The following is a 27,438-nucleotide window of genomic DNA, read 5'->3' as shown; positions in this document are numbered from 1 at the left end:
GTGTGCCTCCAGATGTTGTTGGACCACAACTCCCATCAGCCTCAGCCAGCATTGCCAATTGTAAGGAAAGATGGGAATTGTGGTCCAACAACATCTGGAGTCACACTGGTTGGGAAAGGATTGTGGGCTGGAGAAATCATCCAAATTCCCTCCCACCCTCGCAGAGAAGAGCCCCCTTGTCCCTCCTGACCCCGCCCCGCACAACTGCAAAGGCCGCTGACCCACACAGAACAACCCTCCGCCCACCGTTGCGGGGCTCAGCTGACTGCCAGCTTCTCCGTGGAACGTCGTCACAGGCTGTAGCTCCCGGCGCTGCCATGACAAAACAACCTTTCCGCTCCGCCAGCCGTCAGAGCGGCTGCTTTTCCTTCCACGCGGGCTGAACGTTCCCTGCTCACTGCCGAATGTAGGGCCGCAGGCCTGGCCCTGCTTCTTCCTCCATCCCCCTTACCTCGGCCCAGACGCGCTTTGCCCGCCGGCGTCCACCGCTCCCAGATCCAATTCCCAGGGAAGGAGCAAAAGGCGGAGCGAAGAACGGGCTGCCTGGACTCCTCCTTTCTCCTCCCGCCCCTTTCTTTAGACGAGCTCTTTTTCTCGTCGGCCCCAGGCTGAGTAAAGATGCTTTCCCATAGAAATCCATAAATTGTAGATCGGAACAAAATCCAGTATCGTTACTACGAGATGGTGGTGATGCAAAACGAAGTCGCCTTGCGTTCAAGGGGATTAACTCCCCCAGGTATGCATTCTTGGCCATTGTTAATCTTCTGGAAATCATAATTGCCCTGTGACTCCTTTGGAGCCAGCTCTGTCTTTTTGGTTTCTTAAATATGGTATATAGACTCCCCTTTAAATATATGTATAGCATAGCTAGCTATTGTTGGCTTCCCTCTAGCATCTTTAGTAGCTGTACAACACATGAATCAGACGATGAAACTTTTCCCAGAATGGAGCTATAGTGATGGGATTTTTGTCTATTAATCAGCCATTAAAGTTGACAGAACCCCTGCCAGAAACGGATGGTGGATGGCAACTTATTTGCGACTAGTGCTCAAGGACCAGCACTCTCACATCCTCAAATGTGTTTTCTTTCCCAACCATCCTGAAGGAACCTACTAAGAAATAATATGAACCTTGATGTTTTAAATGAGTTCTGGCAAACACCGGTTCCAATTAAGTCCTGTCCCAGTGGGATGTAAAACATACAAGGCTGCCAGCACCTTTTTTTTTCTTCTGGCAAGGATCTTGTACCTTCAATATGTCCCTGACAGTTAATTCAGCAAATGAAGTTCAGGATATCTTCGTACTTAGTAAAGCTTCACCTGTCAAATTCCTGATTTTCTTGCAATTGTCTCTCAGCGCATACTATACTGAGAAGTACTGTCAGTAGCAAGGTTGCTATCCAGGATGTTCCACATTTTCAGAAAATCTCTGTCTAGACTCTGGAGTTAAAGATAAGGCAAAACCAATGCTCATTCTTGGAAGGTAAAGAGTTTATTAAGGTGCCGTGACATGCTAAGGAACACAAATGCCAATTATTTATTATAAAATTAACTTGTGATCCAATGTCATGTAGACAATTCAAAACATTTCACCTCATCTTGAATGGCCATAATACACTAAAGAAGCGGAACAGAAAATAAATACATGAATACATATCCCATTTTTAGTTTCTTCGTGTCAAACTGGGGGGCCCTTCATATGACCTGTTTATTCAGCATTCATTCTCCACCACCATTGCATCCACAAGGATCTGCTCTGCAGAGTTTTTCCGAGTGGTGAGTGGGCTTTTGTCATCTGTAACAAAGGCACTTTAGGGACAACATTGCTCAGATTCAGACCACGTTGGATGCCATAGCTAGAGCAAGTCTGTTCCATCTGTTCTGCATCAATTTCAATTATAGTGGCCTGAGGGTGTGGACAAGCTGCTTGAAGAAGTACGGCCAACCATGTACCCCCTTGACCCTTGCCCATCTTGGCTTCTTAGATCTAGCCATGGGGGGGTTGACTGGGGGGGTCCAGGGAGAGTTCACTGGAGGAGGGTAGAGTACCATCCGCCTTGAAGGAAGCAGTGATGCACCCCCTCCTTAAGAAGACCTCCTTGGACCCAGAAGTGTTAAATAACTATTGCCCTGTAGCAAATATCCTTTTTTGGGGCAAGGTGCTCAAGAGGATAGTGGCAGTCCAATTTCAGGAATGCTTGGAGGAGACAATATCTGGATCCAATTCAGTCTAGCTTTAGGCCCAGCCATGGCACTGAAATGGCTTTGGTTGCCCTGATTGATGACATTTGTCAAGAGAGAGATGGAGGGCAGGGCCGGTGCCAGAGGGCGGCCAGGCCAGGCCCTCCTTAGGGTGGATGGGTACCGCTCCCTGCCACATATCATGAGAGGGAGCTCCTAGGCACCCCCCTACTGCCTTGCAGGCCCACAATGCCTGCCTACATGTCCCCTACATGATGAATGTTCAAGTTAACTGGAAATATGTTTATATCCAGAGTATTTTATACCTAAAATTTGCTTGATTTCTTCTCTCCTTATGTAAAAAGAAGTTGCTTGGTATTGAGTTCTTTTCTGCATTTGTGACTTTCTACCCTTCTTTCTTAACTATGAATTCATATTATAAAGTGGGAGTCACCAACCAGGCACGGCCCCCAGACTCTGAGCTTACTTCAAAAAGAAAAGAAAGAAAATCTCTAGCCCTCCTAGAAAGAAAGTTATGAAACAAAATACACAGGTACCCTTCTAAGAAATTTCTGTGAAATGAGTCAGCCTGGTTGCTCCCTCCTGTCAGTGTTTTTAGCGAACGAGTGAAGTAACAAGTGTGATTAATAAGTGTTCGGACAGCAGGTAATAGAAATCCCTGCGGTTCCAAATATCTGCTGTTTTCCTTCTTCTTTAGTGCACATTCGCTGCTTCTGTCTTATCAAGTAGTCCTTGGAATCTCCATAGTTTGCCCTTCCTTTTTTCATAACAACCAGAATGCATCTTCCCTGTGGTGGGTTTGTCTGAGATCAGGTACTGCCTAGAAGCTATTTTCTGCAAATCCTGTTTTACAATAAATGTGGGTGGATATTAATCCCTTTGTATTTAATGGGGCAACCTAGGCTTTGGTTTAGGGTAAGCATTGGGGAAAAATAAGGTGCTTATACCTTTAATAGCGGTGCCATAGCCAAACACTCCCCCACCCCATACAGGTGACATGGGGCTGATAAGCATGCCTGTTCACTCCACCTACTCTCATGTAGTGTGAATGACACAGCCCCTGAGGGAAGCCCCTGCCACCATGTTGGGTGATGGCCAGCATCATGCACAACATTCACACTGACAGAAGAGATTGATGGGGCATGCAGGCCGGCTTATTGAAGCCCACACCGTCTGTATTGGGGGGTGTCTGGGAGCTCCCTCTCTGTGATCTGCAGTACAGTCTGATTGCAGGACCCAATGCTGCCACAGAACACGGAACAGAAGCATCACCCTTCCATCCTTAGGAGAGGCCCCTCAGGGACCCTTGGCCAGAGCCCAACCTTGCTGCCCTCTGGTGCCAGCCCTGGACTGGCATCCACAGTGAAATCTCAAAATTTGATATGTGCCCACTGGGCCGAAAAGGTTCGCAATCTGTGTTATAAAGAAATAGTGCTGAAGAGTCCATTTGTCCAGTTTGATAATAATTATAGGTTATATGCTTTTCAACAGGGGAGGAGAAACTTTGGCCCTCCAGATGCTGAACTACAAGTCCCATCAGCTCTAGCGTGCATAGCTAATGGTCAGGGCTGATGGAAGTTGTAGTTCAGCAATGTCTGGAGGTCCAGAGGTACTTGCACATCAGCTTTACAACATACAGTGCCAGAGATACTTGTATTGCTAGCAAGAGCTTGAATTAAAACAAATCAAGGAAGCTCAAGCAAGTGAAGAGGCCAGACCCTATTCTTGAGGCTAAACTAGTTGGAAGCCTTCACTACATGTTTTAGGTCGGAGGCACGTGGCTGCTACTTAACCCGATGTGCACATCCATGCACATGCAGTCTCAATAATGTTTGGTGAAAGGAAACCATAATGAAACATTGCTGCAACAAATTCTCCCTGGATAGAATCTATGGCCTGAGGTATCTTCAGGGTGAGCAATAGTCTCAGTAGCAGGGCTCACCACAAAAGGGGGGGGCAGTGTAATTAAAATTGGGTTTTTAACAGGGTAACACGTCATTTATTTGCTGGATACAAGCAGTCAGACTGAAAATAAATTTTCTTTACAGAGACTATTTTTGGCTTCTCTTTTTCCCTTCTTTCTCAATGCTCTGTCCCTGCTTTCTTCTTGTCTTCTGACCCCTCTTGTTCCTTCAGATCTCTCTCATTGCAACTGTTAACACACACACACACTGCCTTTCCTCCTAAATGGATTTCAGGACAGTGTACAACAAAAATTGGAATCGTAACACAAAATAACAATAATAAACAGCAGATAAAATCCTTAAAATCAGAGTAGAATTTGTAAATATTAAAGTGCCTGAGTAAATAAAAGTGTGTTTTACCTGGCATTGAAAAGATTGCAAGTTGAACTACTATGGGGAGGGCATTCAATAATCAGGATGCTATTGCTGAGAAGGCCATCTATGCTTTGTAGCTTTGAATAGCATATCTCTGATAAATGAGGCACCTAGAGAAAGACCTCAAGAGGAGATCTTAAAGCACAGGCAGGATGGTATGGAAATAGACACTTCTTCAGGTATTTAGGGGCCAAGCCATTTCCAACTCCTCTTGCCTCCCCCCTCACTTGCTGCGCCTGTCCCTTCACTTCCCTCTCATAACCTTGCAGGAGTAGGAATTACAGCATCCATCTGTGCCTTTAGGCAAACTGTAAGCATGGATGATATGCAATTGATGGCTGATTGTGATTCCTTGAAAATGATGATATGCTAGTCTGTTAGGGCACAGTTAGCTCAGCCAACCTTCAGGGTCCGTTCTTGTCTCATAATTCTATAAACACAATATTGTGTGGAATAATGTGCAGATTAGGATTCCACCCAGGACTCCTGTGGTCCTTTCCCTGTGCTTAAAGTGTAATTTTTCAAAATATTCTATTAACATTTCTGATATTTGGACCCCAACTGAAGTAATAATGGCAGGGATGCTTATTGCTGTTGTAGGACAGATCTGGCTAACATTTTGAGACCGAGAGTGCCTGGAAGAATGGATTGTCCTAGTCATTGCCTTCTCCCCTCCAGCCACTTGGTCAAGGAGAGATGCCCAGAATATCAGTGTCCAAAAGTATCATCCTGGTCTTATATGAAAGCAAGTACCATAGAGGTGTCAGCAGATCACAGATGCTTACCCTCTGCACTCCACACCTCAGAGGAATGGGTTCGGGGTGGGGGGAGCTTAATGGGAAGTAGCTGGAATTTGTTCCTCGTTCTTTAATCAGGTGCCCCACCAAGAGTGCTTTTCACCTAGCAAGGTCATTAACTTCTGAGGCCATTTTCTCCCTTCTTTTTTAAATGTGAAAATGACATTGCTTTTCAATTCTACAAATGTACAAAATAGGGAATAGACTACGTCAGGAGGTGTTGGGCTCTCCTTCCCTAGAGGTACTTAAGTAGAGGCTGGATGGCCGTCTGTCAGGGATGTTGTAGTTGCATCTGCTGCACTGAGTAGAGGGTTAGACTTGATGCTCTTCATGGTCCTTCCAACTCTTTGATTATAATACAGAGAACAATACAAGAATACCCCATCTTAACCCACCCTAACTCACATCTTCCCCCAAGACCTAATCAGACCCAAATAGGAAAGAAGGGAAAAGGAGAAAAACAAAGAAATGCAAATCAGTATGAAGAGAAAGAAAAGAGGGGGTGAGAAACACAGCACTAATCCAAGCGCATAGGCTTCACTACTGCAACAAATCAACCAATTTCTTTCAAATTAAAGCTTCCCCCTCTTACCCCTTCCTTTCTATTATCAGTTTATTTATGTATAAAGATGAAAATAAATATTGTATCTCTCTTTCTAGTTTCTGGCCCTTTCCCCTTCCCTTCTTTCCTTCCTCCTCCCCCCCCCCCAAACTTCTCGTTTCCTGGCCACCTTAACTCTTGAGTTGCTGATGTTGCTGGCGTTGATTGGTCCAACCAAAAGGTTGTGGCACAGCTAGAAGACAAGGCAAGCAAGTGAGGAGCACTGGGCTGGTTGTGGCGCTGAGACCTGCCTGAAAGTGGCCCAAGGCCCACTTATGGCTCCCTCCCAGCCCACTGTTTGAGAAACACAGCTTTGCTTATTATTATGCAGTAGTAAAGGATATAGTATTAGCCTCTTTGCCATCAAAGAAGATTGCTGAATTCTGTCTGTTCATAAGAAAGTCCCACTGAGTTCAATAAAGCTACTTTCTGGTAAATGGCTATAGGATTGCAGGGGGGGGGGAATCCCAGAACTGCCAAGTCTGTATGTGGAAAAAAAGGTTTTTACTTTTTTATTTGAGGGAGGGGAGTATCTTTACAGCAGATATCTGCTGGCAAGTGTACAACATGTTGATCTCATGCATATTAATAATACATTTTTCTTTCTTTCTCCTAGACTTTTTAATGTTATTAACATTCCATATTTATGCCTTTTCTTTTTGAAAGGAAAAACTCATAGTCGCTATCAGAAGAAACGTCAGGCTAGTGGAGGGACGCTACCTCTCCTTTACCATGTGGCGACTGGCTGCTGAACACACTGTATGTTGGCTGTGACAGGAAGGGCCAGTATACCAAACTGCCCCCAACAGCCTTTTGGTTTTTTCCTTCCTTTGTCAGCTGCAGGTTGTCTGAATGGTGGTGGTTCCTGGACAATACTGTTCTAAACATTTTGGGAAGGGGTAGTCAGTATGTCTAGCTTTCATCAGGAAGAAAGCAGCAGATTGTTGAAAATGTTTGTGACATAGGCAAGCATACTGAAGTGATTGCCAGGCCTCTAAAACCTTAACCTACATAGGAGCTGTACGACGGCTAGCATCAGGAGTATGCATTTTTGGGCACCTGCCAAGGCCCATACTCCAGCAGGGACCTCACTGCAACTCCCTAGAGCTCTCTGTCTCCTCCTTGCTGTCACTGCCAGTTCACCTATCCTCACTGAGTGTGCAAGCAGGGACTGGGGGGGGGACAGAACATCCTCTGCTTGCCTTGTGTTCTGAATAGTTATATGGCTGGAGCAAGTGAATGTATTGTAGCAACAGCAGGTGAGCCTATTCAAATGAGTGCACATTGCTCAAGGGCCCCTAAACATGGAGCTGGCACTGTTAAAACTGAATTGTTGGCACCTATGCATGCAGCATTAACATATGAGCATGGCATGCTCCCTAGGCCTTAGATCCCTTACCCTCTAATGTTGCATGTATGTGCACCAGCAGCCTAGTTGAATGTGACATGACGTATGTGGAACTCTGCAGCAGTAACATTTAAAAAAAACATTTTACACAGCCTGGGTCATTTAAACTAGACACCAGATAGAAAACATAAGGGAATTGTGAGATAATACTTTTTAAAAACAAATGCTACAAAAAATGGTAGCTACCATTGTCCCATTTTCCCATATTAATTTATTCCATTGAAATCATGTTAAAAAGCTGAGTCACCAAGCTGGCAACTCTTTTCCAGAGCACATCAGATTTGAAAAACTGAAGATATCAGCGATTGCTGCCTTTTCCTGTAATGTTTCGAGAAAGTGATCGAACTGGCAGATATAACTGCACCTACCTTCCCTCGCCTCCATTTATGATCTGTAGTGCCTAACACAAAACAAGAAAAACATCTTTTCTACTAAGACTACTTTATATTTGCTACATTATTTGTCCACATTTTGGATTTAACTATAAGATTACTCTAGGTGGCACCATCTACCAGTTTCCTCCTTTTCTTATAGCCTGATAGCACAAACTAATACACAATCATAAATGGAAACCATTTTTTGAACCTTAACCAAACAAAATGTCTACTGCTATTATTACTGTATTTATATTGTCCATATTTCAAATAACTAGACATGACATCAGAAGGAGATCAGCAATCAGATCGCCCAAGTCCTTTAAAATAATTAAATAGCAGTCAAGGTGAAGGAGTAATTGAACTGGGACAGTGCTGTTGAAGGAAAAGAGGTTTAATTCTTCCCTAGTGCCATGTTTCCAATTATAATTGCATGCAAGGCAATTATAAAGAGGAAATACACACATGTACAAATAGAGCTTGGAGGAGATCATGTTCTTGCTTTCCTCCTCCTCAGCTATTTTGTTTTAAAAAATGCAAGAGATGCTCATTTACATCTTGTTTAGTCCTTAGCTGCAGAATTGCCATATTAATCTAGGTCTGTGATATAGATGACTGTCTAGCCATAGTGAGCTGTACTAGGTGATGAGATAATAACCATGACAATACTTTCTTCTTTTCTTGCGAAGAGCTATAGAAACAGAAAACTCTGGAATATCATCACGTGACTTTGCTGAACATAATCTTATTTTTTGGGAGAGGAGAAACAGCATTTTGTATTCTTGTATTAAATATCAATAAACAATATAGAAGTAAGATACACCCTCCTGTATGCCTATTTCAGAAGTACCTAATGCTGCGCGCTTATGTTAAAAGGATTAGGAAAGACTGAAGGGGTCCAAACATCAGGGGACAGGCCAGAAAGGGCTGAAAAAAGCTGTTGCCGTAATTAGCCTTAGTACAGTTAACCAGTAGGATGCCTAACACTACAATCCTATACACATTTCTCTGGGAATAAGCCTGATTGAACTCAATGGGGCTGGCTTCTGAGTAGGTACTCAGTGCACTGTTTTGCACTGTAAATCCTGCAGCTCTATCACAGTGTTACAAGTTAAAGTCTAAAAAACTTCCAACATGCAGTCAGAAACAGAAAGACAAAACCCTCCCCCCCAAAGATTAATAATTTTTCAGTTCTGTAATTAAGATATAGTGGCCACTTTATTACCTTATTTGTTTAGTAATTTTGTATTACATGGAATTTAGGATTTTACAATATAAACCTAGGAACTTTTGCCTAAAGTGATGATGCAAACTAATGAGAATTTTTACTTTACTTTACAATACACAGAGACAAGAGCAAACCCATCCAAAACCAATCTTTTATAAATGTGAAAGATATGAAATAGGGACTCTCCTTATTGCACCTACTCCTATCAGCCTTTGAACTTTGCAGAGGTATTCTTTAGGCAGGAATAATAAAGAAGAAACCCTGGAAGGTTGCACATATACCTTAGCAAAAGTTGGTCCATTTAAAGTCATCCCTTGAAGTGTTTCTTACACTTAATTCTTTGAAATTTCCATTCCCCACACTAAAGACATTTGGAACTATGATTATGATTCAGACTCTACTATCTAAGGGGCATTTCACACATTATGTGGCAGCAACAAAGGTTTGTCACCAATGAACACTTGTCAGGGAGCTACACTCTTATTTTCAGATATACAGGCTTCAAAAACAATGTCAGAAGAGACCCTGCACATGAGATAAACAGCATACAATCTGCAGTCATTATGGGTTGAATTGTACACACAAACTTTTTTTAGTAGCTGCTTCTCATTCTTTAGCATGTTCGGTCTTTGACTGCATGCTTGTTCAAGTACATTTTTTGATTCTCCAAAAATAATCTGCCGTTTGTTCGTATCTGTAGTTCTTGCTATTCCAGAAGCTGACTTGCCAGACTCACTATTTCTTATTTGAAAGGGCGACTGCTACAATTAAGGCAACCACTAGGACAGCCCCACCAACCGAGACCAGGATGGTGATTACTATCATTCCTCCAGCTCGCCCTTCAAACATCACATCAGCTGATTCATAATTTGTCACTGGAATGCAAAAGGAAAATGGATTTAAAAATTAAAGCAATCAAGGCGGATTTGCAAAAGGTCAAAACTCATTTTATATCCCTACTAAGTAAGTAAACAGTACCCATGTATAATAACTAAACAAGATAGCATTGAAGTACTCAGGCAGGACTTGACTATACGTTTACATACAGTATGCATATATATAGTGAAGTCCACCTGGGGGCGTTCTTGCTTTATTATTTTCTTTTTATAGTTTGATATACTGTTTTTGACCAGGTATCAAGCAACTAATAAATCTAGTTCATCATCATCATCCTAATACATAATATTTTGTCAGTGAATCAACTCGGTGTCAAAGATTTAAATTAACTATAGTAAACAAACATGCATAAAATCGATACAACTTTGCTTGCCACTGTCATGAATTTCCAGCATCACCTTTTTAAAAAAAGCAACAGAGGCCATTTATAGAGCTTGTGTTAGCATAGCAGCTAAGAAAACGAGCTATGATCTGAGAGATCACTAGTTCAAATCTCACTAGACAGCCTTAGGCAAATCACTATTCCCTGTCTCATTGCTTCTGTCTGTAATATGATATTAATATTGCCCACTCTCACATGGCTGCTGTAAGGATTACTAAAATATGTGAAGTAAAGGGTTAATGCTGCTAATTATATTATTATTATTATTATTATTCTGCTTTGCCTTTTAGGGCAAGCCCTCATGAGACAGCTCAAAAATAATAGCAAGCTCATTTTAATTCTAAGAATATGTAAGCAGGTCTTCAGGATTCTAGTCTCAGACTAGAATCTCAACTTGAATAAAAATGAGAAGTGGGTTGTTGTTGTTGTTTGCTTTCTCACCATTCTTTAAGCAAAGGAAAGATCAAAGGAAACTATGGAGAACATACTTTGCATGGAAAATGTCCCGTGTGCTATCCTGAGATAGGAAGGGAGTTTCCCTTTTTTTGGAAATGATTTTGTTCTAAATTAGTTCTAATTCTTCTTAAAGACATATTTGAGTTTGTAGAAACAATGGAATCTATTTACTGACCAATGTCCAGCAAGAGAGATACACTGACCCAAGTTAGTAATGCTTCACAAGTTACAGAAAGTGCCAAGAGTCAGACAGGCAAGTGACATGTATAGCCACTGCCTACAATTCTGGAACAGTTTGCAAAGGGGGGAACATTTGCATCTCTTCCATGGAGTGACATGCAGCTTGATACCAGCTGTGGCAGCCCACTCATATAGCAGCCATTCCACTAGCAGGAGCCCCATTCCACTAGTCAGGACTGTTGTCTTTCTGTAACACAACAGCTAAATCCAATGGGTATATTGTGCTGGTGAAAGATGTTGCACAATCCTACCGCAACTTCTATTATTATATTCGTTGATAGTTAAGCTTTGTGTCCTATCTCTTCCAATACTGCTTGTGCAACCACCTGCACAACAACAGCTCTCAGACTTCTTGCACCAATGTTATGTTGGATTTCACCCAAAGTGTAGCTTGAGCAATACCCCATTTGACAAAATTGATTTGGTGAGTTGGCTCACTCATTTCACCTGTTTATACTAATGCTGTGGTCATTTCAGACTGTAGGTATGGTCTCACAAGACTGAATGTTCCTCCATATAGAACATTCCCTTGACAGAAAATTAATTGTCAGGAAGGATAGTTCTAACCTCCCCCCTAACATAGTTTTCTATGTGCAGGGAGGTTTTGTTTGCATGGAAGAAAGTTGCACCCACACCTTACATTTTAAGTACATGATTTCCCTCAAAGAATCCTGGGAACTGTAGTTTACCCCTCACAGAGGTACAATTTTTAGTTCCATTAACAAGCTACAGTTTCCAGGATTCTTTGGAGGAAGTCATGTGTTTTAAATATATGGTATAGATGCGAGACCTGCCCCCAATAGACTGAAGTGGCAAACCCAAGCAGATGTTTATCTCCTCAGAACTAGGCCAGTAAAACACTTGTAACACAATTTCTATGTTGGTCTTTGCAGGAAAAAAAATACAGTGTGTTGCACCTTAAAGACTAACAATTGTTATTATGGTATTAGAGTACATCTATGAAGTGGACTCTAGCCTATGGAACCTTATGCCATAATAAAAGTGGCTATCTTTAAGATTCACAACTCTTTACCTGTTTTAATTCTTAAGCTCTGGAGAGCATTAATACCAGTACAGATCAATGGCCTCTTAAGATACATTGCAGTGGAAAACTCAGGTTCAAAAGCTTCACAAACCACCTAGATGAATATTTGCTATCATACCTTTGCTTAAGCTTAGTTGTCTTGTAATTGGGCAATGTATTATGTTATATTCTGAAACTCACCATTTCTGGTCTGTATTGCTGTTGACCAATCTGTGTGAGCTCTTATTGCAGACTTGTCATCCAAGAAAAAGAAATTCACTCTTGAAAATAGAGACACAAAGGTAGGGAAAATGTATATGCACTTTACAAAGCAAGTATGAAAACAGAACTGCAGAGAGTTGCATTGTAGTCTGACTATGCTTTATCATGTTGGATAGCAATGTCTGGCCCTCCTGCCTGATTAGGGGGCCTTATCCTCCAGTACTAAAATTGACTTTGATTAAATGTAATTGACATCCAGAAGTCTGGCCTTGGAGTTACAACAAAACCTTGGTGTTAATCTGGAGGGAAGGTTGCCTTTTTTAACCATACCTGCTGCGGACTTACTACAGTTTTAATTAGTTGTTTTATGATAATTTTGTAATGTACTTTATAAACAGCCTTATAATGGTCTTTATCCTGAAAGGCCTAGAAACACTTCAGTAAATAAACCTCCTAAAAGTTCTGGTAATCCTGGAATATCATTAACTTATCTATCTCTGCCTCACTATCTGCACGTTCATGTGCCTTTTTCAAATCCTGGGGTTCTTCTCTTTTTATTTTAAAGAATCAGAAACGGATACTGGAGGAAGCAGGAAAAGTTTTGGGCTGCTAAGGTAATACTGCCTTGTTACCAACCACATCCATACCTAGCCAGACAAAGCAAACACATATTATCATTTATATAATACTAGCTAAAGACCTGTAAAGGTTAATGGGCAAGGAAAGAAAGGAGAATTCTAATCCTTTCTCCTACCCTACAAGAGCTCTGATGGAACAAGAAAACTTTTACAAGCTTCCTGGAAACAATTATAGAAGGTAGTCTAATTTTCACTGGGGTGGTTAACCTTTGCTGGGCTAGACTACTGCAGACTGCAATGAGGGGTCACATTATTAAATTCTTCTCCACATAAAGAGATTCCTTCCACATAGAAAACTAGATATCAGGGAGAAGTTTCTAGCCTAGCTTTCTCCCCATCATGCTAATTTTGTATGTATGTATGGAGGAGCATTCAAACATGTGGAACCCCGCCTGTACTCTGAAATGGTACAGCCCACATAACAAATTTACCACCTCATTAAAAAGAAGGCCATAGTGGGGCCAGCCAAGGGAATGTTCCATATGTCAGGTTTTTCTCTTGTTCATTTATAAACTCGGTTGTGGTAGGCAGGTATTTACAGTGTTCTGTTTTCCATAAGAATCCTACAACCTCAGTTCCTGTCATGCCTAGATGCAACCCAGCAAGCATCAGTTACCCTCTGAAAAGTACAAAGTGAACTTCAGCCTCTGAAATTAGTGTACAGTCTGCAGAACAAACATATTTTCTTCTAAAAAAAATTAAAGGTGCATATCAATCAGTGTCCATAGTTACCTATAAAATGTAGATGGCTTAAGGGCTTGATTGCAGAAGGGGCCTTTAGTTTGACGACAAAATTCTGCTCCCACCTGGTAGCCTATAACTGTGATCAGCTCATATTGGCTGTCATCTAAGTCCATTACCAGAAGATCCCTGGTTACTCTACACGAGACACTCTTGAATTCACCGGCAAAATACAGAGTAGCTTGAGGAGTTTTGCGGAGATTTTCAATCTGTTCAGTATCTATGACACCTTCAAAAGATGAAGAACAGCTCAGAGTATTATAATCATGGATCCATTTCATCTGTGCTGCACACATCAGAGTCATTTCAGCATGCAGGAACCCTGGATGGTACCAGTTCAGATGGCAGGTGAGGGATGGCATTTTTAAATATGCTTTCAAGAAAAAACTTTCTGGACATACATAGAAAGCTAGCATGATGGAGAAGGACTTTAACCTAGTCTCCTTCTTGACAAGCTGGCTTTCTGTGTTTCTCTCTTTTTTTCAAAACATGGATCATTCAAAAATGCCCCCCCTCTCCTCTGAAGCCTGAACAATGCAGGAAGAATGCCTCGTGCGATTTCTATATATTTGAAATGAATAGGCTGAAACTGCAGGAATAATGAAATAGATTCTTGTCCTCCAAAGCAGTGTCAAGCAAGGCCGTTTCAGGGATTATAAAGTAGACAGAGGGCTAGATTAATCATTCTGCTAAATTTTCCAGCTAAGTAGTTTCTGTTGATCACCTGTACTTTCATTTTACAGTGGGATAATATAATGTAGATTGGGACAGAATGATTGTGTGCACTTTTCGGACCTCCCCCCCATAAATGTGAATCTCAGCAAATACAGTAAAAACCTCTTTACACTGAGGGGGGTGGGAGACCAAGGATGTACCTGCGGTATAGGGCTTCTGCATTATAATGAAAACTGCACTGCAAGGGTTAAATGCAGTGAGTATTGGCGTACTGGGTCCTAGAGAGGCAAAAAACCCACAGTGCCTGAGGGAAGGAAGAAGCAGAAAAAGTGACAGAAGGAAAAACTAGTGACAAAAAAATAAAACTCTAGAGACAGTAACCTAAGAACTTGAAGAAGGCTTGAGAAATAAGCATCCCTTAGGAAAAAAATGCCAGGAAGGAAAAGGACCATAGCGAGGGGGACATCAGGAAATAGATTTTTAAAAAGAGCACAGAGAGGGAAAAAAGACTCAAACTCCCAGGGGAAGCAAATGGAAAACTCCAAGGACAAGGATGCTCCACGAGCTAGAGGGAGCCCCAGCTGACGAGGAGTCAAGGCCCCAGCTGACAAAGCGTCAAGGCGAGTTAAGCAGCAGAGCGAGTTCGGCAGCAGGGCGAGGAGGCCAGGGCCCCCCACTCTGCCCGTCTGTTCCCTGACCTCAACTAAACCGCAGTCTCCAACCCATTGACGTAATAAACCTTAAACAAAACTATGCAGGTAAGAAGCCAGCAGGGGTGTGGGGGCTTTCCAGTGTTTTGCACCGCCTGCAGCATGTACAGAAGTTGGACAGAAGTCGTGGGTATGGTCTCGGTGCAATGAGCTCCTGGCTCTCCGGGAACGACTTCATTTCCTTCAGGCCAAGGTGGCGGACCTGGAAAAGCTGAGAGAGGCAGAGAGGTGTGTGGAGGAGGCCTTCAGGGACGTTATAGCTGTGTCCCACTCCAATGATGATAGCTCTCCTGCTATCATGGACAACGATGGTCTCGTTGAAGGAGAGCATCCAGCTGAGGAAGAGGGAAACGATCCCTTAGAAGGGACCCATTCCTTGGGGGATGAGCAGCTATCCTCTCGTGCCGAGGATATATCTCCAGGGGGTGGAGGGATCCTTGTAGTGGGTGATTCGATCATTAGGAACATAGACAGTGGGGTGTGTGATGGGCGTGTAGACCGCAAGGTGTTTTGCCTGCCTGGTGCGAAGGTTGCGGATATCGCCCGTCGTTTAGATAGTTTGGTAGACAGTGCTGGGAAGGAGTCAGTGGTCGTGGTGCACGTTGGTACCAACGACATGGGGAAATGCAGCCGTGAGGTCCTGGAAGCAAAATTTAGGTTGCTAGGTAGGATGCTGAAAGCCAGGACCTCCAAGGTGGCTTTCTCTGAAATGCTACCGGTTCCACGCACAGGACCAGCCAGACAGGCCCAGCTTCGCAGTCTCAATGCGTGGATGAGACGATGGTGTCGGGTGGAAGGGTTTGGATTTGTTAGGCACTGGGGAACATTTTGGGACAAGCCGGGCCTGTACAAAAGGGACGGGCTCCACTTGAACCAGAATGGAACCAGACTGCTGGCACTTAAAATTAAAAAGGTAGCAGAGCAGCTTTTAAACTGACTGAGGGGGGAAACCCGACAGGAGCTGAGAAAGGTCCGGTTCGGAATAAACCTCCCCCCTGGGATAAAAACCAAAGAAATGATGAAATTTTAAAAGGGGTAGGCCTAGAAGTAGGCGTTGTGAGAGCAGGGGCACAGGATATAAATTCAGAAGGGCAAAATTACCACAGGCCTAACCACAAGTGCCAAAGACACTTGAAGAGAGACACTGCTTACAAGTGCCTGTACGCTAATGCTAGGAGCCTGCGAACCAAGATGGGAGAACTGGAGTGCTTGGTCTTAGAGGAGAGCATTGATATAGTGAGCATAACGACCTGGTAGAATGGAGAAAACCAGTGGGATACGGTTATCCCTGGATATAAACTATATCGGAAGGACAGGGAAGGACGTATTGGTGGCGGAGTCGCTCTATACGTGAAAGAAGGCATTGAATCCAGCAAGTTCGAAACCCCAAAAGAGGCAGACTCCTCCACAGAATCGTTGTGGGTGGTGATACCATGCCCCAGGAGGGACTTAATACTGGGAACGATCTATCGTCCCCCTGATCAAAATGCTCAGGGAGACCTTGAGATGAGATATGAAATTGAGGAAGCATCCAAACTAGGAAATGTGGTAGTAATGGGTGACTTCTACCCGGACATAGACTGGCTGCATATGTGTTCCAGTCATGACAAAGAAGCAAAGTTTCTAGATATTCTAAATGACTATTCCCTAGACCAGTTGGTCATGGAACCGACCAGAGGGACGGCAACCCTGGACTTAATCCTCAGTGGGGACCGGGACCTGGTGCAAGATGTAAGTGTTGTTGAACCGATTGGGAGCAGTGACCACAGTGCTATTAAATTAAACATACATGTAACTGGCCAATTGCCAAGAAAATCCAACACGGTCACATTCGACTTCAAAAGAGGAAACTTCACAAAAATGAGGGGATTGGTAAAAAGAAAGCTGAAAAACAAAGTCCAGAGGGTCACATCACTCGAAAATGCTTGGAAGTTGTTTAAAAACACTATATTAGAAGCTCAACTGGAGTGCATACCGCAGATCAGAAAAGGTACCGCCAGGGCCAAGAAGATGCCAGCATGGTTAACGAGCAAAGTGAAGGAAGCTCTTAGAGGCAAAAAGTCTTCCTTCAAAAAATGGAAGTCTTGTCCAAATGAAGAAAATAAAAAAGAACACAAACTCTGGCAAAAGAAATGCAAGAAGACAATAAGGGATGCTAAAAAAGAATTTGAGGAGCACATTGCTAAGAACATAAAAACCAACAACAAAAAATTCTATAAATACATTCAAAGCAGGAGACCATCTAGGGAGACAATTGGACCCTTGGATGATAAGGGAGTCAAACGTGTACTAAAGAACGATAAGGAGATTGCAGAGAAGCTAAATGAATTCTTTGCATCTGTCTTCACAGTGGAAGATATAGGGCAGATCCCTGAACCTGAACTAACATTTGCAGGAAGGGATTCTGAGGAACTGAGACAAATAGTGGTAACGACAGAGGAAGTTCTAAGCTTAATGGACAATATAAAAACTGACAAATCACCGGGCCCGGATGGCATCCACCCGAGAGTTCTCAAAGAACTCAAATGTGAAATTGCTGATCTGCTAACTAAAATATGTAACTTGTCCCTCGGGTCCTCCTCCGTGCCTGAGGACTGGAAAGTGGCAAATGTAACGCCAATCTTCAAAAAGGGATCCAGAGGGGATCCTGGAAATTACAGGCCAGTTAGCTTAACTTCTGTCCCTGGAAAACTGGTAGAAAGTATTATTAAAGCTAAATTAACTAAGCACATAGAAGAACAAGCCTTGCTGAAGCAGAGCCAGCATGGCTTCTGCAAGGGAAAGTCCTGTCTCAGTAACCTATTAGAATTCTTTGAGAGTGTCAACAAGCATATAGATAGAGGTGATCCAGTGGACATAGTGTACCTAGACTTTCAAAAAGCGTTTGACAAGGTACCTCACCAAAGACTTCTGAGGAAGCTTAGCAGTCATGGAATAAGAGGAGAGGTCGTCTTGTGGATAAGAAATTGGTTAAGAAGCAGAAAGCAGAGAGTAGGAATAAACGGACAGTTCTCCCAATGGAGGGCTGTAGAAAGTGGAGTCCCTCAAGGATCGGTATTGGGACCTGTACTTTTCAACTTGTTCATTAATGACCTAGAATTAGGAGTGAGCAGTGAAGTGGCCAAGTTTGCTGACGACACTAAATTGTTCAGGGTTGTTAAAACAAAAAGGGATTGCGAAGAGCTCCAAAAAGACCTCTCCAAACTGAGTGAATGGGCAGAAAAATGGCAAATGCAATTCAATATAAACAAGTGTAAAATTATGCATATTGGAGCAAAAAATCTTAATTTCACATATACACTCATGGGGTCTGAACTGGCGGTGACCGACCAGGAGAGAGACCTCGGGGTTGTAGTGGACAGCACGATGAAAATGTCGACCCAGTGTGCGGCAGCTGTGAAAAAGGCAAATTCCATGCTAGCGATAATTAGGAAAGGTATTGAAAATAAAACAGCCGATATCATAATGCCGTTGTATAAATCTATGGTGCGGCCGCATTTGGAATACTGTGTACAGTTCTGGTCGCCTCATCTCAAAAAGGATATTATAGAGTTGGAAAAGGTTCAGAAGAGGGCAACCAGAATGATCAAGGGGATGGAGCGACTCCCTTACGAGGAAAGGTTGCAGCATTTGGGGCTTTTTAGTTTAGAGAAAAGGCGGGTCAGAGGAGACATGATAGAAGTGTATAAAATTATGCATGGCATTGAGAAAGTGGATAGAGAAAAGTTCTTCTCCCTCTCTCATAATACTAGAACTCGTGGACATTCAAAGAAGCTGAATGTTGGAAGATTCAGGACAGACAAAAGGAAGTACTTCTTTACTCAGCGCATAGTTAAACTATGGAATTTGCTCCCACAAGATGCAGTAATGGCCACCAGCTTGGACGGCTTTAAAAGAAGATTAGACAAATTCATGGAGGACAGGGCTATCAATGGCTACTAGCCATGATGGCTGTGCTCTGCCACCCTAGTCAGAGGCAGCATGCTTCTGAAAACCAGTTGCCGGAAGCCTCAGGAGGGGAGAGTGTTCTTGCACTCGGGTCCTGCTTGCGGGCTTCCCCCAGGCACTTGGTTAGCCACTGTGAGAACAGGATGCTGGACTAGATGGGCCACTGGCCTGATCCAGCAGGCTCTTCTTATGTTCTTATGTTCTTATGACAGTGGATGAAAAAAGGGTATACAGTACAGTATTTTACTTGGGCGTTATAGCGAGGTTCTGTAGAACATGGTCTAAGAATTTAGGGGGACTAAAACAAACTGGGTGGAAGTAATGAGTGGGGTACCACAGGGCTTGGTCCTGGGGCCAGTGCTCTTCAACATTTTTATTAACGACTTGGAAGAGGAGGTACAGAGCATGCTTATCAGATTTGCAGATGATACAAAATTGGGGGGCATAGCTAATACCGTGGAAGACAGAAACAAAATTCACAGCCTTGATAGGCTGGAGCATTGGGCTGAAAACAAAAGAATGAAATTCAACAGGGATAAATGCAAAGTTCTGCACTTAGGAAAAAGAAACCAAATGCACAGTTATAAGATGGGGGATACTTGGCTCAGCCATACGACATGTGAGAAGGATCTTGGAATTGTTGTTGATCACAAGCTGAATATAAGCCAACAGTGTGATGTGGCTGCAAAAAAGGCAAATGCTATATTAGGCTGCATTGACAGAAGTATAGTTTCCAAACCGCATGAAGTATTAGTTCCCCTCTGTTCAGCACTGGTTAGGCCTCATTGAATACTGAGTCCAGTTCTGGTCTCTGCACTTCAAGAAGGATGCAGACAAACTGGAACAGGTTCAGAGGAGGGCAACAAGGATGATGAGGGGACTAGAAACCAAGCCCTATGAGGAGAGACTGAGCATGTTTAGCCTGAAGAAGAGAAGACTGAGGGGAGATATGATAGCACTCTTCAATTACATGAAAGGTTGTCACACAGGAGGGCCGGGATCTCTTCTCGATCGTCCCAGAGTGCAGCACACGGAATAATGGGCTCAAGTTGCAGGAAGCCAGATTTTGACTGGACATCAGAAAAAACTTCCTAACTGTTAGAGCCATACAACAATGGAATCAATAACCTAGAGAGGTAGTGGGCTCTCCGACACTGGAGGCATTCAAGAGGCAGCTGGACAGCCATCTGTGAGGAATGTTTTGGATTGCTGCATTGAGCAGGCGGTTGGACTTGATGGCCTATAGACCCCTTCCAACTCTACTATTATATGATTCTATGAGTGGCAGATGTTGATCCAGAGGACCTACTCATTTTCCTGATAATGTGAGCATCTTTCTTCATATTGCACATGGGTAAACCATAGACGAGAGCCAGTGTGGTCTAGTGGTTTGAGTGTTGGACTACAGCCTGGGAGACCTGAGTTCGAATCCCCACACAGCCATGAAGCTGTCTGGGTGACCTTGGGCCAGTCACTGTCTCTCAGCCTCAGAGGAAGACCATGGTAAAACCACCTCTGAATACCACTTACCATGAAAACCCTATTCATAGGGTCGCCATAAGTTGGAATTGACTTGAAGGCAGTCCATTTCATTTTCAAACTATGGACCAAAGGTCACATTTCAAACCCTAAGCTAATGATTCTTCCTGGTCATATTTTAGATTACATTTATTAATATGCTGTTTACTGCTTCGGGAACCTTTGGGCCAAAACACAGTATATAAATAAATCATAACATAATATAGCATGCTTGGGATGTCCTACCCAACCTGTTCTTCAAAGGTTTCCAGTGGAAAAAATCCCACTATTTCCCCAGTTTCCATTGCTCAAGTCTAAAACTAGGCTAAATAACCGAATTATGTTGTAATTTACAATTACAGATTGTGTGAAAGACAGATAAGAAGCATCAAATATTTCATATTTTCTTTCCTTGAAGGCCCTTATCACAAATCCAGATATAGAGAAAAAGCTGACAGAATTGAAACTAATTCCCTACTTCAGGAAGGAGTCCCTGAAAAATGGTCCAAGTATCCCTGTTCTGACTGCCATTTCAAAGCAAAAAGAATTGGTGCCAGGAAGGCCTACTGAGATGTGCACTCGCGGAAGACGAATGAGGTATAGGTGGAAGAGAAATGCTATAGAGTTTCTGTCTTCATTTCCTGATCAGCAAGTTTTGCTTGTTTGTGAGGTGCCACTGGACTGATATACGAAGGATAAGGAAAATATTTTCCCTCCAGGGTTGCATCTGCTGGCAAGTGGTGACTTTGTTTATTTTCCCGTTTCTTAATGGAACCGTTTTTTAAAACCTGGTATTGAGAATAATATTTTTAGTATTTTGGATTGATATGAATGTTAAGATATAAATAGAAATAAATGTTAATGGATCTATTACTTGTCTTTCAGGCACTCCACATTTAACCTTTATGCAGACACAGCAAAACAAAAACAAACCTCCCTGCTGACTTTGGAATATATTTGGACCCCAATGAGATTTCCAATGGAAGGATGGGGTCACTTTGGTCACCACAAGTGTGCTTGACACTACCAAAGCACCTTGAGCCAAAAAACACTTATTTAGAGGCGGTAGAATTTTTCTGAGCAGTATACATTGACCCCTTCACCCTGCATATTGAGTAAACAACACAATTTCTGGGGTATTTTTGGATCCCAGTGGGGGGTTTTGTTTCCAGAAGGAAAACGGTCAGTGGTAATTGGCTGACATTTGGGGATGTTTTATGGGTGACAGTCTACGACAATGACCTAGAAGGACAGGCCTATAGGTCTGCTCATATGTAAATTAATAAAAGGCAGAAATTTGCCCTCAGGGTTTTTTTACTGGGGTAAAGAGAATTTAAAAATCATCATAAGCCGATATTGGCTTAGCTCCAGGAACACTACAACACCTGGAGTTCGCAGACCATTCACTAGGCACCACTTTAATAACTTATTTTCTATTCAGTGCTTCTGCTGAGAGTAGATATAGTTCTATTATTCGCAGCCTAACACAGACCTGGGCCAAAAAGTTTGAACATTTATTTTTCAGCCATTTCATTGGGTGGGAATGAAACTAGAACCTTCACGAAAAATCATGCAGTGGGAGAGGAGAAATTTCTCCAGAATTTTCAGGAGGCCATTGTCATGTACCTTATGTAGCCTTACAAGTGATCAAAGGTTTCATAAATATATGAATGTGTGTTTATGTATATGGCTTTTAAAAATGGGGGTTGTACTGCTCACAGCAGCACAAAGCTCTCTCCATGGCTTCCTGCCAGCCACATTTCTTGGAATGCCTTACGAATGATGCCACATGCCATCATATTGTGTCACTCCTAAAGCATTCCAGGAAGTCTGGCCAGTGAGAAGCATGATGAGATTCTTTCCAGATTCCTGCCAAACACTTCCTGGTGATACCCAGTAAGATAAGTGAAAACCCCTTTCTGAAATTTTCAGATAAATGTCTCGCACTCCCCCATCCGAAAGAAAGTAGTAGAAAATTGCCATCTGTTTTTGTAGGGGGGGGGAAATATTTTTGAGAAACTAGGGAAGGTGGGGATTTGCCCCAGCCTTACCTAGTATCCGTCATTCCCTATTTACACAGCATTTTCATCCCAGCGGGAGAAGGGCACTTCATTCCACAACTTGATAAACAAAGGGATATAGCAAATCAGTATGAAATCCCATGCACCTTGCATACAGATCCAAAATTATGGATGAACTTTACATTTATATTCTATGTTATGTTCTATTGTCTCTGCGTTGGGGATGTTTGGCATGTTATGAACCCTTTATTGCTAAATAGAACTTGACCTCATTGAGGTAATTTCTAGATCTGGGATGACTTGTCACTAGTGATTCAGCTAGGGTTACCATCATTTTGTCATTTCAAAAAGAGTACATTTGGCTTCGATAAGTGAAAAGTAAGAGTATGCTGTTGCACCATCTCAAAAAGAGTATGTGTACTCTTAAAAGAGTACGGTTGGTAACCCTAGATTCAGTAAACATTTAAAGACAAATAGCAGATTTGCACTTTCAAAACAATATGCAAAGCAATATACAGCTGTCCTTTGAAATTCACACTGATCCGAATTTGGTGATGCAAAAATGATGTTTACAAAAATGTGTATATTAGGGGAAAGTACATAAAATATGTACATTAGTCAAAACTACAGAAAAAATGTGTTAATTAGGAGACATTTGCACAAAAATGCTGATGAATTTCCATTAGGATTTTAAAAAACCCAGTAAATTGCTGAAGAAATACGGAGTACTGAATTTAAGATTGGAAAAACGACTGATCCTACATGTCACCACATGCTTAAGTTAGAATATACCACTGAGATTTCTCATGGAAAATTTTCTCTTTTCCCTATTACCGACTCAGAACTGAAAAGTCTTGTGGAAAGAGTTGTGGCTTTGGCAAAGGAATACACTAACCGGCCAAGCTAGAGGGAGGGAGGCATTCAGGCCTTGGCCAAAATGGCTACCTGGCACAACTAACAGCTGACTAGGGAATATAAATTAAAAATCTAACAGGAATACAAGGAAACATTATATCTCACCTTTTTAAAAAGGTTGGGGAAGGGAGGTAACAGTACCCAGGGCCAGTTCTAAAGGACGGCCAGATGGGGTATTAGCCCGATGGCCCTAGAGCTACAGGGGGCCCCTCTGCCACCCCTCCACTCCCCTTCCGTGATCCGCCCACCCCACCCCACTTACCTGTCTGCTGTCTTTTACCATTCCCCTTAACGAAGATGGCGGCCGTGGTTTCCCTAAGGTTACTGAAGCCCCTGCCACCATCTTAGTTGATGGTAGAGATGCACGCGTGCCATCAACAAAGATGGCGGCGGAGGCATCATCCCCTTAGGGAAACCTTGGCTGCCATCTTTGTTAAGGGCAATGATAAAAGACAGCAGACAGGTAGGTGGGGGCATGGGGGGGCTGCGTGCATGGGCATGCATGCGCGCACGTGTGTACACACACGCCGGGGCCCAGGGCAAGCTGATGTCCAAGGGCCCCGGCATTCCTGGAGCCGGCCCTGACAGTAACCTTACCTTCACAGTTAAAGGCATCCATGTATTATTTTTAAAAGGAATAAAGAGTCTTGTAAAACTGTAGCTGTTAGCCTTTAAGATGCCACAAAAATCTTAGTTGTTTTTGTTGTAACACAATCTCATGGCTACCACTCTAGAAATAGTTAAAAATGGAAACCATAATGGATAACTGGAAAGCATACATATTGGCTTTAGAGAGCTGCCTTTCGAATACTCATGCCTCAAAGAAGTAGTAGGAGTTCCACACCTTTCAGTTGCCCACACCAGAATTTTGAAGATCTTTCTCTGGAGAAACATGGGAGAATTTTAATAGAAGGGAGGAAAATTGATCCAACCAGGTGTGGCTAATCTTTAGCCCTCCAGATATTGTTGAACTACAACTCCCATCAGCCCTGTTTACTGGGGCTGATAGGTGGTGGAGAGTCCAACAAGATCTGGAGGGCCACAGGTTCCCCACCTCTGGCTTGGACTAACAACATCTCTCAGACAGGATTCCACTCATTCCTGTCCTATAAATTGCCTCATGAAAAGTTACACACACATTCATACACATATCTATCCCATACCTGGCAAAGTGGATGAGTCAGGAACTTGAGCTACTGCTATTCTGACTGTGGCTGGAGAAAACTTTGAGGAGGAAACACACTTTGGAATGTTAACAATAAAGTAGGTGCTCATGTAGGATGTTAACAGCATGCTGTTGTTAGGAAAGAAATCCAATGCTGAAAACAAAAGAAAAAACAACATCAAGGTATTGCACCAGGCAGCCACGGTATGGCTAATTTCTTACAAAGCTTGTAAAATTAATAGTTTGTTGAACAAAGTGCACTTTTCAAAGTGCCCTTGCTTGAATTACTGCCCCAGACTTGCAAATGGCCTTTGCTAAGGCCAATACCATAAACACTCGTTTATTTCTTCTACTTCCACAGCTCCATCCCCTCCCAATCAGAAGAAGGCTAGAATTATTGCGAATCTTTGGTATTGCTCCTGAAAGTTCAACTTCACATTGCTCACACAGACTCCTGTTCAGAAGCTGTTGTTGAAAAAGCTTGATGGCTGTGCTATGTCACATAATGTGCCCAGTTTCCCCCCTCACCCAGCAGTATTCCGATACCGTGGAAGCTTGTTATAACACGGGGTGCACCCGCTTTATAGGGGTTCCACATTATAATGAAAAATACGATATTGTATTCAGGGACATCATCATACCCGCGGTATATCTGAATCCGCAGTACAGTGAACAAGCTTCCATTGTAGCGGAATGTGTTGTACTGCATTAGGTTGAATGCTCAGGCCCCATGGGATATTAAGATGGGTTGGTTCATGCTGGCAGGTCCATCACTTCATGAATGCTGCACTGAGTGATGACATTCATGTGCAAATGAGCCATCAGCCATCAGATTTTTGTCTTATTTCAGACACAAGGCTTTCCAGCAGAACCGGCTCAGTTCAGGTCCCAGTCTCCAATGATGAGAAACTATGTGTATGTCCCAGTTCTAAGTGATTAAGGAAGCCAGATTCCTTAGGTTGAATTGCCTTGAAGTGGCTTCAAAAGTTTTTCTGTGAAAGGATTATGCTGCTTTAGTCTGAACTGTTCCCTCCCTAAAGCTGCTTTTTTCTTTTAAAAAGTTGCTATCACATTTCAGTCATATGTGTTCGTGTGTGGCTTTACTTAGGTTCCAGGTTTCATACAAAACATTTGGGAGAATTTATTTTTCTGTGATATATGTACAAAACATGACCTTTTTATGGGTGAGGCAGTTACCTGATCCCCTGATCCCTCAATGCTTTCTAAAAACCCAACAATACTTTATTCTAGTTTTTGATTATATCTTTTTATTTTTTTTAAAAAAAGTATCCACAGCCAATGAATGACAAACAAAAATCAAAACACATAAGCATAAAAGACCAGATCAGGTGGGAGCGGTTAGGGGGAAGTTGCAGGTGAGGGAGAGGATGAAGATACCAAACAGGAAGTTGGACCAGAACTTTATTGTCTCTCTCAAACAAGAACAAAACAGCAACATGAAACTGCCGGGTCTGCCCAGCTAGAACAAAGTCAGTGCCACTTAGTGACTAAACTCTAATGTCACTATCCACGTATTAAGCAGATCCCTCTATCCACCCCAGCTCACAGATACCCAGCTTGGAGGCAACATGTAGGAGTCTTGTGTTTGCTGATGAATATCTAGTTCTGGATGAAGATGTGAGTACAGTCAATGCTTTGAAGGTGGACCTAGTTCATAAGATTAATTGATTTATAAAATGCATTTCTATAGTTTCACTAAATATTAAAAGAGTTTTTTTTAATTAAATAAAACAGCAAATGTGACCGATCAATAAAATGTCAATCCACAGCCAGCCCTTCTGAGAAAAACTTTGCAAAACCCCATTATGTAATCACACAAAGGTTCAAATGAAAAAAAGAACTATAGGTCAGTATGGGGAACCCTTTTCAGCCCAAGGTCACATCCTCTTCCTGACAGCCTTCTGGGGGCCAGCAGCAAGTGGTGGGCAGAGCAATGAATGTAAAATTAACCTTTGCACACTATGCTATTTTCTGCAAACCCCATTCTAGCCAGGTACGAACGCTCAAGAGCGTAAAATGGAGCCAGCAAGGGGTGTTGCCTTGTGTGAGAGAGAGTGGCTGGAGAGGGGTGTAGCTTGAGGAGAGACTAGGAGGACTGCATTTGCTTCTGGGCCTGAGGTTCCCTGTCTCTGGTATAAGTAATATGACATCAAACTATAGTCTGTATAGGTGAGGTCAGGCAAAAAGGTGGCAACCGCACTTCAGACAACTTTATATTGCCCTGAAAACATCCATTTATCATTGTAAATAAGATTTGGTTTTGCCTGACAAAGGTGGTTCTATAGCAAGGAATTGTGGGGAAAACATCGTGTCTGAATTAAGCCATGAGATTGCCAGTTCTCACAGCTGAATCCAGTTAATTAGGCAGTCAGTGAGAACACCTGCTTATTAGCTTGGGGCTGGTACCTCAAGGCCATTGGTCTGGGAAGGGTTGAGAAACTGCATGAGCATTAGGCACAACAGCACTAGAAGATTTCATCATCAGGAAGCCCTCTGATTGGCTACTCCTGGCTGGTGCTGGGCTTTTTCTCGTAAAAGTATGAGTTAATAATTTGGCCTTTGTTCCTGGATGTTGTGGATCTATCTTCCTAATACTATCCAGGCTATACATCTCTAAGGGGATGTGGAACCATGAAGTTAATTCTATCTGTCTTCCTAGGGTTTGTCAGAATGTAATAGGTTAGATTGATTTGCTATTTTAGCCTGAATTCTCTGTATTTTGTATTTTACCTATCCTTCTAGGTGTTTGGTTTAAAGAATTGTGTAAACCTCGTTATTTACCAGTGTGTGTTCATTGCAGGGGGATTTTGGCTCTGAATGTAGGACCTTGGCTATTTAGCCACAAGCTACCATATGATTGGGTCCTTTTGCCTTGGGTTCCAAGACAAGGAGTGCAATTTGGCTCTGGTCCTTTGGC

General features: G+C 42.6%; 2 protein-coding genes across 7 annotated transcripts in view; both read right to left on the bottom strand.

Annotated features, from left to right (window-relative positions):
* The window catches only part of FAM118A (family with sequence similarity 118 member A), a 43,584-nt gene extending 42,986 nt beyond the window's left edge, over positions 1 to 598 (bottom strand). For 2 of the 5 annotated variants that reach the window (XM_061582432.1, XM_061582431.1), the window contains exon 1: positions 247 to 499. In XM_061582432.1, the coding sequence (XP_061438416.1) occupies positions 247 to 319 (73 nt within the window). In that variant the 5' untranslated portion in view covers positions 320 to 499. Of the gene's footprint in view, positions 1 to 246 lie in introns of all 5 variants that reach the window. The other 3 variants (XM_061582436.1, XM_061582434.1, XM_061582435.1) reach the window with 3 other exon arrangements.
* An 8,009-nt stretch (positions 599 to 8,607) lies between these two features.
* Positions 8,608 to 25,797, bottom strand: LOC133363182 (uncharacterized). 2 transcript variants are annotated; one of them, XM_061582439.1, is made up of 5 exons: positions 25,698 to 25,797; positions 24,499 to 24,654; positions 13,540 to 13,777; positions 12,149 to 12,228; positions 8,608 to 9,823 (listed from the first exon to the last, which is right to left on the bottom strand). In XM_061582439.1, the coding sequence occupies exons 2-5, from the start codon at positions 24,626 to 24,628 to the stop codon at positions 9,684 to 9,686; spliced, it is 588 nt and encodes a 195-aa protein (XP_061438423.1). In that variant the 5' UTR covers positions 24,629 to 24,654; positions 25,698 to 25,797; the 3' UTR covers positions 8,608 to 9,683. The 2 variants fall into 2 exon arrangements, with proteins under 2 accessions (XP_061438423.1, XP_061438422.1); XM_061582438.1 differs by lacking the exon at positions 25,698 to 25,797 and adding an exon at positions 25,142 to 25,204.
* Between the last annotated feature and the right edge of the window lie 1,641 nt (positions 25,798 to 27,438).

Source organism: Rhineura floridana, chromosome 8 (genome assembly GCF_030035675.1).
Source record: "Rhineura floridana isolate rRhiFlo1 chromosome 8, rRhiFlo1.hap2, whole genome shotgun sequence".
Taxonomy (NCBI): Eukaryota; Metazoa; Chordata; class Lepidosauria; order Squamata; family Rhineuridae; genus Rhineura; species Rhineura floridana.
Note: the sequence above shows the minus strand (reverse complement) of the source record. Positions and strands in the feature narration are given on the sequence as shown.